Below are 13,126 nucleotides of genomic sequence, written 5' to 3' on the forward strand. Positions count from 1 at the left end.
TGACTTCGTTTTTTTATTTTTATCATGCTTCAATTATCTAGATCAAAATGACAAAATTGTAAAATTATTTTTTATCTCAAATAATTTGGATAATATTGAACTAGAGAGAGAGATAGAGAGGCTAGTAAAAATCGGTTTATTTGGTTTGGTTTTTACTTTTTACACTCTGTTTCTTATATTTTAAATTTCCGAATTCAATGGAGTACATAATTGGACGGTGTCACATTCAATTCATGATCCAACTAATCGAACTAGCAAACACGAACCAACTTCAAACGTTAACTTACTTTTATTCATTCGAATCAAACCATAGTTTGAACTACTTTACTTTGACAATACTTTTAAGGGCAGTGATAGATTAATCAAAAAAAATTATCATACACAATACAAAATAATCAAGGATGAAATTGTTTGTACACTACTAGCTATGAGATAAGCTAAATTCACCCTTATCTACATTAAATCTATATTCTTTTTTTGGATTATTAAAACATACCATTAACATTTAGATTTGTACTGAATGTGAATTAAAGATAAAGGAATGTGGATTGAATCCCTCCGCCGTATTATACAATATCTTGTTATGTAATAAAAAAATTATTAACATGATAACATTAATGTTAAATATCACTCGAAAAGGTTTGTTGAATGGTGAGATGGGAATGATTGTAAATATAATATTCTAAATTTAAAACCCCTCCTACCAAAAAAAAAAAAGGTACATACTAAATATCTCCCATTATGCATTTGATAGTTAAAAAAAGGGGAAAACAACTGGCTTAGTTTGGATGAACTGTTTTTTGATATATTTTTGAAATATTTTACTGCAATAATGTATATGAAAAACTTTTACCGTAGATTTTTTTGAGGAATTTTTGGAATATACTTTGGAGTATCTTTTAAAATTAAAATACTTTTTAAAAATTAATACTACTACCCACAACTATCGTCACCGCCACCATCTCCTCTCTCTTCCTCCTTCTCTCTTCTTCTCCTCCACCCCTCGATTTGGTCGCAGCAAAATCGCTACCAAAAAATACTAAGCTTTCTTGTCGCAATCAAACCATGACTAGACTAGATGCCTCAATCTGGTCTCGACCAGATAGAGGGTGGCAGGGAAAATGAGGGAAGGGGAAAAGAATAGAAGGATGAGGAGAGGGAAAAGGAAAAAGAGGGAGGAGAAGGGAGAGATGGTAGCGGTAGTGCGTGGGGGTGGTGGTGATAGGTGAAAATTATTGTAAAATTTATTTTTTATTTTTATTTTATTTTTTGTTTGTGAATTATTTTTGATATATTGTATGAATGAAATTTTGTTGAGTTATTTTTATTTGTGTATTATTATAGTATTATATTTTTAAAAACTTATTTATGAAAAACAGACCAATCCAAACATAGACACTATTGTTGATTAAAACAATACTATTTGCTCATTCTTTTAACTACTTACTTTTCCTTACTACGCATATTGTCTGGAATATATGCCACGAGTTAAACGAATAAAACAAATGTTGGACTAGTCAAAGTTAGTCTCGTCAAACATGAAGCGGATCTTGCTATTTGTCATTTATTTATAGTGTACTAAAACACAATTTTCTTTTAATCGATAATTTTTAAAGTTATTATCCTTTTATTCAACTTAATATTACTCTTAAAATTCACCAGTACGAGCTAGAAAAAACAAATGATGCTAGACATCCGTAGAAGATATGACATATTTTTCGTGACGTCCCCGCTTCTCCCAAGGGCGGACCCTATGGTATCGGCGGGACGCCTGCCTAACTCGCGCTAGAATTCAAAATTTCGAAACAAAATATTAACGATATGAGCCAAAAGAGCACTATTCATAATATATACAATCCCCAAAAGAGTATTTACATCCTTAAAAGGAGCTATCGAAACTACTATAGAATTCCATACCACTAACCAAAAGCAAAAGTAGACCCGAAGACAGGTTCTTATACAGATCACTAAAATAAGGATAAACACCTTAACTATCGAACTATTACAAGCACACCTAACTATACTAATGAATGTGCCAAGGAGTTCCCCGCGTCGTCTCATGTTAAGGAAAATAAAGGAAACGGGGTAAGTTATATGTTTAGTAAGTAAACAGGGGTAAACACGTAAACTTCATATTAAACTAAACAACAATTTCACAAAATGTCAAATCAAGTGCAAAAGTAACAACACAAAAGAAGGATACAGGTTGGCTCCAAAGCCAAGTCGTTTGCCATGCGTGACCTCCTGCCGACACTCCGTCGATCACATATAGGGGTCCGTAGAACTCCACTTGTACTCCCACCTAACACCTTATCACTCTCACTGGCCAGTCACCTCACAAACTTGCTCGAGCGAACGAAATCACAAACTTGAGCTTGAGTCACAAGCTCGGGTCACAAACTTGGTTTACCACTTGAACCTACGAACTTGGTGACCTCAAACTAGGTTGGACTGGCTTCGACCAAGCCCCGACCGACTCGAATAGTCCATCCAGGTCTTGAGATCGGGCCCACAACTTCAACATTTTTCACGAACTCACAAAAGTCACCCCGAACTCCAAGTTCAAGGGGTTCAAACCCAAAATAATTCATTTATACATGTCATGTATAAATATGCACGTAAATTAGGGTTTAGGTCGAGTACGATGAAATACACCCTCGCCTAGGTACCCTTTTATTCACCTTAAACACATAAACAAGTTATATACAAAATGGTCCGAATACTTACTCAAAACACAAAAGTAGTACAAGAGCATAAATCATTTCGTGCGTGTTAGTTAGTAGTAGGCCCCACCAGTTCCGCCTAACTCACCACGATCTGAAATAAAAGATTGCATCACATTATATCACAAACGGCCACTAACATGCCCAAAACAAGCAAAACGGCAAAATCGTCACATGCAAGTGCGGAAACGACAAAATGGACACGCGCACGCGGAAACGGCAAACGGAAACGGCCAGATCTGCCATCTCAAACCGTTTTGATCTAAAGTTAGGCTAGAAATATCGAATCAAGGTGGATGAGACACCGTTTCGAAGCTACGAGGAAAGGCTACAACTTTTATTTAAACATCTCAACCCAGATCTCAATAGGTATTGGTCAAAAATGCACAAAATAGTTCCAGCCATTTAATTTCGGTTTACCAAACAGGCCCTGTTTGAAAGACCGTAACTCACGACTTAAAAATCAAAATCAAGAAATTCCAGAGGCGTTAGAAAGCTCATTCATAAGGCTATAACTTTCATGTTTGGACCAAAGGCTGAATCAATACAGAGCATGGGGAAAAATGGGTCCAAACATCCCTGTCAGAACTGTCCAAATTTGAAGGCAGTTCTGATAACCGATCTTGTTTTGATCATAACTTGAGTTACGGAACTCGGATTGGAATGTACTTTATACCGTTTCGAAGCTAAGACCAAGATCTACATTTCCTATAAAGGAATCAACACCCAGTTCACACGTTATCAAAACGGACATAGCATGGTCAGAAGCAAAATTCAAAACGTAACACAATCCAGGGTTCAAAACAGGAGTGAGTGTTTTGGCTGTAACTCGGGCTACACTGATTCGTTTGATCTGAAATTTTGCAGGTATATTCAGGACTTAAGAGGCTACAACTTTTATGTTTTGAGAAACTTCTGAATCAACACACAGCATAAAGAAAAATGGAACTCAAGTTCGGATTTGTGGACTGCCCTGTTTTTCCAGATTTGCCGGTTTTGTACGTCGCAAACGCATGGTCCGTTTTATGATTGTTATGCAGGTTTTCTAGCTAAATGCACACCAAATACACACCCTAAACCAGCTCCTATGAAGGCTTCCAATGATCCGAAATTGCACCATACAATTCCCACAAACTAATCACATATTATCTATACCTTCTAATTTAAATTCATATGCACTCATTAACTTAATCTAACCATTAGTGCAACAAACCCTAACCAAATTAACCCTAACCAAGCAATTACTCCTTACTTTAGTCTAGGGTTTCTTAACCCCAAATCAGTTTCTACCACCCACTCACCAAACAAATGAAATAAATCATCAAACACAACCATAACAAATTCAATAACACAAGATTAAAGCTAATTAACATGTTTAACATGAAACCCTTATGAGGGTCCATATGGCAGAACCTCAAGGCCCAAATTTTCACCAAATTGATCCATAACAACAAGTGATAAACATAAGAGGCACCATAATCAATCACAACTAAGATCCTTTACCAAAAATAGCCACTAGTTCATCAATCAATAATCAACTTAAGTTTTCAAATAGACTTTCTTACCTCAAGATTAAGTATGTATGATGGCTAATGACCTTAAGCCAACTCCAAAGTGGATTCTTTATGCTTCAAAATGAAGATTTATGGAAGGAAATTGATTGAACTTTGCAAACTTCCCTTTGGTTTTCCTTCTCCTTCTCCACGGCTCACTCTCTCTCTTTTTCTCTAATTTGTTTGTTTTGTTTTGATCATATAATGGCTTAGTTGTGACTCATGAATTAATATGTGGTGCAAATCCACTTAGGAGAGATATTTTTTTATGGCAACCAATCACACTAAAATCCATTATTTACTTCTTTATCCCTTGCACCTCAACTTAGCTTTTGTTCCACTCTTACCCTCAAACATTTGGAACTCTTTCAATTAACTCCATAAGTTATAACTTAATCTAGTCCAAAACATGTAATCACACTTACTTGCTTCACTAATCACCTTCCTATCTTAATCACACTTAATCCCACATAAAAACAATTAAACTACAACCTTTTGTCAAGGGCAAAATTAGGGTTTTAAACCCAACTTAAACTTCTAATATATCATAACACTAAAGGTTTTTGCTAGCTTTTAGGGTTTTCTAACTTTTAAACTCATTTAACCGATATAAATCAAATCAAATCCTATACTTACCTGTACCAAAACACACACTAGCATAACTAACTTTAATCACCACTCGAACTTATGATTAATATAAAATTTAGGGTTTCAATACCAACCCCAACTTAGGGTTTTCGAATTAGTCCCAAAACCTAATGTTACCGCACAAATAATGAATATAACCTAATATCAAACACAAGAACTGATCGGGGTCTCACACTTTTTAAATTTTAAAGGCTCGAGAGGATAGAAACATATAAATACGGTTTCTGTTTTAGTGTCTGTTTGATAACATAAAAAGTGCTGAAATTGAACCTTTTCAAACATTTAGATGTTTTGAGTGTTTAATAATCGAAAATCTATCTGCTGAACTTGTGTGTACTTTTTTCAGCATAAGAATTCTAACTGAATATTTAATTTTGATAAAAATCAATAGAATTATTTCAACTACCTTATCTTATCTACCAAATCTACACTTCTTTGTTAATTCTGTTCAAAATTCTTATCTAATTAAACAATCTGATATTCTCTATTTAACGGTTTTTAGTTTCTCATTTCTTCATTTTTAATGATTTTCACATTTTCTCTATACTTCTCATATAATATATTTTATCTTTTACTCCTTCCGTCCCAATAAGTTTGTCACTTTTGGGGAATTGTGTTTTTTATCAACAGTGGTCAAAGAGTGAAGGAATTGTGTTTGCTTTCCGTTTCTATCATTCATTTATTGGTGGAAAAATATGTAGCTTTAAAACCATTTGAATATTTGAAGGTACATGTGGGGCCAATATATTATCTTTTGTGCCTAAATCAAAGAGAAAGTGGGACCCACAACATTATTTAAAGATTTCTTGTGCAAGTGCATGAAGGGTAAAAATTGGAATGTGTTACAAAATTATTAGCCAAATTTGGTAAGATGACATAATTTTGGGACAGACCAAAAAGGAAAGTATGACAGTTTTAATGGGACGGAGGGAGTATATTAAATTGATTTAAAAATAAATATTGTCATTTTCATACCTAACAATTTTAAACTAATTAAATCATAGATTCTATTTCTTTTTTAAATAAAAAGATATAAGGGCAAAATTGTAAAATTAAACTTATTAAGCATTCAGTTATAAATATTTATCAAACAGTATAAATAGGTTTAGTATTAAAATTCAGATATTCATATATTTCTTTTTAGTACTTAAAATTCTGCAAATTAATTGTTTCAGTATTCAGATTTCAAAATTCAGATTCTGTTTTATCAAACAAAACCTTAGTGTTTTTTAGACCATCTTGAAAAGAATAATGGAAGGAAGAAAGCAATGGATACAAGTCATCGTGTAAGTAGGATTGTCAATGGGATCAGATCAACTCGAACTTGCCCCACTCGATCTAATAAAAAGTTCTATGAATTTAATTTTTCATTGGGATAGATTAAGGATGGCAAAGGGGGTGGGTGCCCGCGGGGGTAAAAATGGGGTGGGGGCAAAATATTTCTCCCCGCCTTAAAATGGGGCGGGGGTGGGGAAACATACACCCGCCCCGTCCCCAGCATACAATAATATATATATATATAAATACAATGCTAAATTTCTTAAAGTTGCACTCTTACTTACAAGTACAACGCTAATCAGTGTCAGCGGTCGCCGCAACAACTGAAGAATTTTCTTGGATTATTGTTGATTTGTTTCTAACGCCCCCTCAAAAGATTAAGCTATTCAATTCCAACATGTTTTGGTCTTAACCCTTTTTTATTTCGATCGGTTCCCTTCCTCCCGCACTGAATGTAACTTGACTTGTTATACTTTATTTCCATCTTGACAGCTTTTTAATTTTATTTAATATTGTTTACAATTGTATTATTATAAATAAACATTTATGATAAGTCCCGTGGGAGAAACGGGGCGGAGGGGCGGGAGGCAAGGGGTGGGGGATGGCCGGTGGACGGGGGGAGTTATTTGACAACGGGGCGGGGGGTGGGGGAAGGATCCCCCGCCCCATTGCCTCCCCTAGGATAGATTGAGTTTTGGGCTAAATATTAGACTCGAATTAAATGTGAATCGAGTTTAATTTTATTAGATTCATACCCAATATAGATCCGGTCTGTTAATTTCTACCTACATATATATGATTATATATATAATATGTCTACACTTTATTATATATAATCATATCCAAATAAATATATAATTACTAAATACTAATATGTCAAAATACATCAATATATATTAGAAATATTAAATATATTGAAAAATATATCATAAGATTTAGACAGAAGAATGATGAAAGCTCTAATCCCTCTGATTTCTCCTTTCACCTATACCCATAGCCATAGCAATATCCGTTTTTCCAATATCCACTCTATCTTCATGATTGGCTTCTCTAATCTCCACCTCCATAAAGCGTACATTGGTATTTTTAATGACAAAGCATGTATTTTGTATACTTTGCCAACTTAATATCTTTTTGAACTGATCATATTTACTTCTCGGTTTATTTTATTTATTTTTGATGGTTTTTATATGACTCATGAGACAAATCAATTTGTTTACTTCTGTTTGGATTCAAGTGATGTATTTCTGTTCAAATATGGGCATTGCGAACAAAAAGAGCGGACAAATATTAGTAGGAGCAAACTAAGAATGCTACAGAGAAGTTTCAACCTTTGAAGATATATTAACTATTGATCATATTTTACTACTATTTTTCATGTACTTCAAGCAAATTAGATATAATTATTGTTGAAAAATTATTGTTTGTGTATATTTTTTAAAGAAGTGTTATTGATTCATGTATAATTTTAAGGCTTTGGATGTTAAATAAATTTTATGAGTTGATAGTTATAGTAATTATATTAATGAAATTAAGGAGTTTTAAGTTTGGATTAAGTCTGAATTAGACTTAAAAGCCCTACTGTTCCGTAAGTCAAGTAAGAACTTTACACTCATTAACGGATGTGTTGACAATTCAAAATCCAAAAGTGTTACTACTAGTTAGATAAGCCAAGTCTAGATTTGTTAAAGTTAGGATCAAATCGCCCGATTAACAGGCCTACGTACAAGGTCCGTCGAGAAATGAGTCAAATGGGCCCAACAACAGATCTGGATCCAGTAAATTGCTAGACTGGATCAGTACAGGGAGGACGTCAGAGATCATTTTCGCAATCGGAGCAAAATCATGATGTAAACGGATCGACCAAGAGGATCCGACCCGTTTCAGGGAGAGTGCGCAGAAACCGTGACCGGCTTGAAGCTTTAAATGTGTTACTAGGACTGACTTAAATAGCTGAGAAGAGGCAGACAGATCGACCTCCTTCGAAACTAGCGGCCCTCTATCTCTCTCTGCTTCAAGGAAATCTTTTTCCCACTCGATTCCTTCTGCCAGACTTTTTCCAAGAGGTAAGTTCCAGTATTCCGCTCTCCTCTCTCCTTTCTATCCCTATCTGCGTCTTTTGCATTCAAAGTTCAATAAAATTCTGCAATGGTTGCCTCGTATCCCAGATCTCTCTGGATCTCCCTCATTTAGGTAACATTTTCATCAAATACATTGAACGCAAATTTACAAATACTATTGCTACTGACCTGAATTTTTGTTGTGCAAGTGCAATTATCATGTTTTAGCTATGACAGTTTATATTTTTAGTTCCGGAACACTGTGTTGGATCGATCTGTGTTTTATACATCGTAATTCCTGGTTCTCACGTTTTGGATTGATGAGTCGGATGTGATTAGTGTTTGCTTCCGATTAGATCTCTTACGTTTCGTATCATGATTTGAATTTTCGTGGTTGATTTAGATTTGTTCGATGTTTTAGATCAATTAAGCTCATATGTCATTCTCAGGTTACCACTTTTGTTATATGAATCCGATTTTCCATCAGATCGAATGTTGACTTAGCTTAACATGATTTTTTTTCCAGCTGAACTGCACAACCGCTTGGATTTTTTTCTTGCGTTTTTATGGCTGAATTTTGGTAAATTTGCTAGGTTTCCACATTTGGCAGTGTTGAGTGATCCGAGCAGAGATGGGGCTTACCTTCACTAAGCTGTTCAGCAGGCTGTTTGCCAAGAAAGAGATGAGGATTCTGATGGTAGGTCTTGATGCTGCTGGTAAGACTACAATACTGTACAAGCTCAAGCTTGGAGAAATTGTCACTACTATTCCTACCATTGGTAAGTTCCTTTTGGAAATATCTGGTTTAAATTGTCTTGCATGGCCAGTCTTGTTGCTTTTGATTCCTGTACCATAATTATGTCAGTGGTTTCTCAATCATCTGAGCGAGGTTGACTGCGCAATGTCACGACCTCATTGTCAGTCTTTAATGTGCTGAATTGAGTTGTTCATTTGGCTGCAAGAGTTTTTAAGTGTTGGAATCTTTTCCCTAGTTAAACCATTCATTTATTATTTCTGTTCTTCTTGGAGATAGATGGTAGCATTTTGCCTCAATAATTGCAAACTCTCAAAAGTTCGCCTGAACAAACAATTTGGAAAACTGTTGGAGAGGTGATTAATTGAAATACAATGAAACATGAGTGTCGCGAGCAAGTTTGTATATGGCCCTTTTGGCGATGGGGTTGCCTTTTTGTTTTAGATACCTGCAGAAGCTTAAAGTGTTATTTTACTGATACCAGACTTGATGGTGCATTTGATGTTCAAGCGCTCTGCCTGTTGGCATGACATCACTTGTTCAGATTCAGTTATAATTCTCTAAGCTGTAAGTATTGGTTCTTCTGCAGGCTTTAATGTTGAAACTGTGGAGTATAAGAATATTAGCTTCACCGTGTGGGATGTTGGTGGCCAGGACAAGGTATGATGCATCTGTCATTTTTTTTTGTTTTTTAACCTTCTAACATGGTCAATGGGATCTACACAATTTTCCATTTGTTTCATCATTTTTATGCACTTGAATATACTCCCATTTATTTCATCAGTTCTATGTACTTGAACCTTGGCCTCTCCTTTTTGTCCTTTCCTCTTTCCCTTCTGCCCTCCCCCTCTCCTGTCAAGGGACACTGTCAATACAGAAAAGACTGCTTGTCAGAAAGAATGAAAATAATGTATATGGAGATATGTTGATGACAGCATAAGTCGTTTAATAAGTTGTTCCTATTCGTTTGACATGTTTATTTACTCAGCAAATTAAATCTCATTTTTAAGTGTGTGATAGGATTATTTCCCCTGCACTCCGGAATAGGGGATTTTTTTCCCTGATAAATTTTCCATCTCAAATTGTTCCTGCTGTTTGCTTTGTAAGCTATGATTTTTTGCACATATTTTTGTGGTATTAGGCTTTTTTTTTTCCTGATTTCCATGATATGCTCTTTTTTTTTAATTATTATCTTGCATGGTCACTTCTTTATTATGACAGTGATAATTGTTTACCATTCCTTGTATTTTCCTTTGGCATAATGCTTCAATATTCCCATGGTTCATTCTCCTTGTCTATTTCTCATTTCTGCATGCTTTTATTTTTTCATATGATTGCGAGGCTGATACACACCATCTCTAATACAGATCCGTCCATTATGGAGGCACTACTTCCAAAACACACAGGGTCTTATATTTGTGGTGGATAGCAATGACAGGGACCGAGTTGTTGAAGCTAGGGATGAGCTGCATAGGATGTTAAATGAGGTTTGTCAACCCTTTCTGTTGGATTTGGAAATATGATCACAGCATCTGAGTGGATATGTTTTAAAAACTCTGTTGGGGTAGTTTCCATCTTTGTTCCAGCAAATGTTTTGTCTTGTTTGTTATTTTTATGTTTTGCGTCTGAGGAATTAATCTTTTTCCTTTTCCAGCGATCTCCAATTGGGGTTGCTTCAAAAGAGGTTTAGATTAGAAAAAGTAGCTGAGAGATGAGGAAATCTGGCCAGTTTGAGATGAAACATTCATCAAGCAGGACGCACTGTTGGTTTTCCCGAAAGCTATGGGAGAATTTTTCTTTTATATTGCGCTACCTGATTTAATCTTATATGATTTCACATATGCTGATTCATGAACCAACTTAGTATTTCATCATTTGTTCCCTTTTGTCTTGCAATTTTTTCTGAACTTGTTTACTGCTGGAGTTCTGTCTGGGCAACCTTTTTTTTTTGGACTTTCCAGATCTTTTACCTGTACATCTGAGGCTTAGAGCAATGGTTGATACCCCACCCCTTTTCCCTCAAATGCATGTGCAAGTCCTTCTCATGTGGTTCAAAATTTGACCTAACTAACCCGATTTAGTTAATAAATGACTTCTACTGCTTTCAATTCATTGATCTGGATATGGTATTAGGAGTCCGTAGGGTTCCCATGGTACTGCTGTTACTAATGAGACTTACCCATATTTATATCGACTAATTACTTTTGCGAATAAGATCAATGAAGTGATATGACTTAGCAGGACAAGAAGGTTTGACTGACTTTTGTGTCTGGTTTCAGGATGAACTGCGAGATGCTGTGTTGCTAGTGTTTGCTAACAAGCAGGATCTGCCCAATGCAATGAATGCTGCAGAAATTACTGACAAGCTTGGCCTCCATTCTCTCCGCCAGCGCCATTGGTAAAACTTCTCGTGCAGTTTTGTTCTGTTATCCCACCCGATGCATGTTTTTAGAGCTCATTGCTACAGTTTTTTATTTAAATGATATATAACGGGCGCTCCCAGTCTTACTTGTGTTGCTAACAGCCAACCTTTCCCTGTTTCACTGTGTGTGTCTTTTGTATTTATCTTTTGATTGTCAATTTGAGCTTATTTGTAAAATTTGGAGAAAGGTCTGAGGCTGGAGAGTATAGTTGGACATGCATACATATAATTTGTTTGGTAATACACCTTCAGATTTTTGAACAAAAGGAACTTTTCAGTGTTTATGCATGTTGCAGAAACTGCATGGGTCGTTATTTCTCTTCTGATCCATGTATGCTCAGCGCTTATGCATGTTACAGAAACTGCATGGGTCCAGTCCTTGTGTCCCTTCTGATTATGTATAACACTTGTTGCAGGTACATCCAGAGCACTTGTGCTACCTCTGGGGAGGGCCTTTATGAAGGGCTGGATTGGCTTTCCAGCAACATTGCTAGCAAGGCGAGTGTTGTCTGACTTAATTTTTTACTCCCTTTCGGTTTGTTTACTTTGCATGACTAGCATTTAGCTTGACTTTATTTTGTACGGGCATTCTAAATTGGCATTTAAAATTTTCTTTTCTGGTTATTTTGTTGTTTTGGTGCTCCACTTGTGGATACCGTTGTGCAGGCATAAGGCAAGAAATCAATTTGTTCGCTTGCTGCTTGGATAATTGTGGGATTCAAGGACTGATACTATCTTTGCTTTATGTGAGACTGAAACATGGTAGTGACCATACTGTTTTGCCCATTTTTCATTCTGTATCGTAACTATGATGTAGCAGAAGTTGCTTTTAAAGCTCTTCTTTGGCTTGATTTTTAGCTGCTTGCTTTAAATGTAGATGCTTTGTTATCGTTTGAAACTTATAATAACTACTGTCATTCAACTTGCAAAAGTGGTACGTGCCTCATCCAACTTGGAATTGACGAATGCCTGTAGTAAAGTTTTCTTTACATGACATTGGCCAGTAGCCTGCACTGTTGTCAACATTGCACGGCATCGTTCCATTACGATTTTCCGCAAAGGGGGGTGCGGCTAAGCGACCGCTTTGTATGGATATGGTCTTTGATCTTTCGCTCAGGGCCGCGATGAATGCGTTCCGTACTAGTTATCCAGCTCAGCAGCTTTTTGCAAGTACATTTTTGCAAAAAGCTGCTAGGTGACCTTTAAAATTTTCAATAATTGAAATTTCTTGAACATTTTATCGATAAATGATTAACACCACAAAAATATTCAAGCACGTGCAAGAAGTGGATTTTTTATTCCTTTTATTACAATTCATTTATAGAAGTAAATTTTCAATGATGATTTTGTGGCTAATTGGCACATGTTAAGAGGTTGTTTAAGCAGGAAATGTAAGAAAGGGAGGAGCGTTTTAATTTCTACTCATCATTAGCTGTCTACCTAATTTACTTCAAGAAAATGAGATGCCATCTCGGTTAGGCATCAATCCCCCCCTTCTATCCTACTCATTGTTTCATTACTCTGCCGAAAACGACAATCCTGTCTGCGTGTGTAATATAGGGAAAGGAGGATGACGCGGCTAATTGCAGATGGTTGCTTCCCCATGTCACACTCTTTTTTTTTTTTTAATAAGTGGGAGGCCCTCAACACTAATCTCTTATTTAGAGTCCCTCTCAGTTTACCAACCA

General features: G+C 35.8%; 1 protein-coding gene across 1 annotated transcript; it reads left to right on the top strand.

Annotated features, from left to right (window-relative positions):
- Window positions 1-8,135: 8,135 nt before the first annotated feature.
- On the top strand, window positions 8,136-12,369 carry LOC113722989 (ADP-ribosylation factor 1-like). The gene is made up of 7 exons (XM_027246236.2): window positions 8,136-8,268; window positions 8,856-9,041; window positions 9,606-9,676; window positions 10,384-10,503; window positions 11,296-11,414; window positions 11,855-11,936; window positions 12,105-12,369. The coding sequence occupies exons 2-7, from the start codon at window positions 8,894-8,896 to the stop codon at window positions 12,108-12,110; spliced, it is 546 nt and encodes a 181-aa protein (XP_027102037.1). The 5' UTR covers window positions 8,136-8,268; window positions 8,856-8,893; the 3' UTR covers window positions 12,111-12,369.
- Window positions 12,370-13,126: the final 757 nt, after the last annotated feature.

This window comes from Coffea arabica, chromosome 7e (genome assembly GCF_036785885.1).
Source record: "Coffea arabica cultivar ET-39 chromosome 7e, Coffea Arabica ET-39 HiFi, whole genome shotgun sequence".
NCBI lineage: Eukaryota > Viridiplantae > Streptophyta > Magnoliopsida > Gentianales > Rubiaceae > Coffea > Coffea arabica.

Excerpts from the sequence above, each read along its gene's own strand:
- LOC113722989 (XM_027246236.2), top strand. The coding sequence starts at position 8,894 with ATGGGGCTTACCTTCACTAAGCTGTTCAGCAGGCTGTTTGCCAAGAAA. Across the intron at positions 9,677-10,383 it reads ATGTTGGTGGCCAGGACAAG|ATCCGTCCATTATGGAGGCA; the intron begins GTATGATGCATC and ends TCTCTAATACAG. Across the intron at positions 11,415-11,854 it reads TCTCTCCGCCAGCGCCATTG|GTACATCCAGAGCACTTGTG; the intron begins GTAAAACTTCTC and ends CACTTGTTGCAG.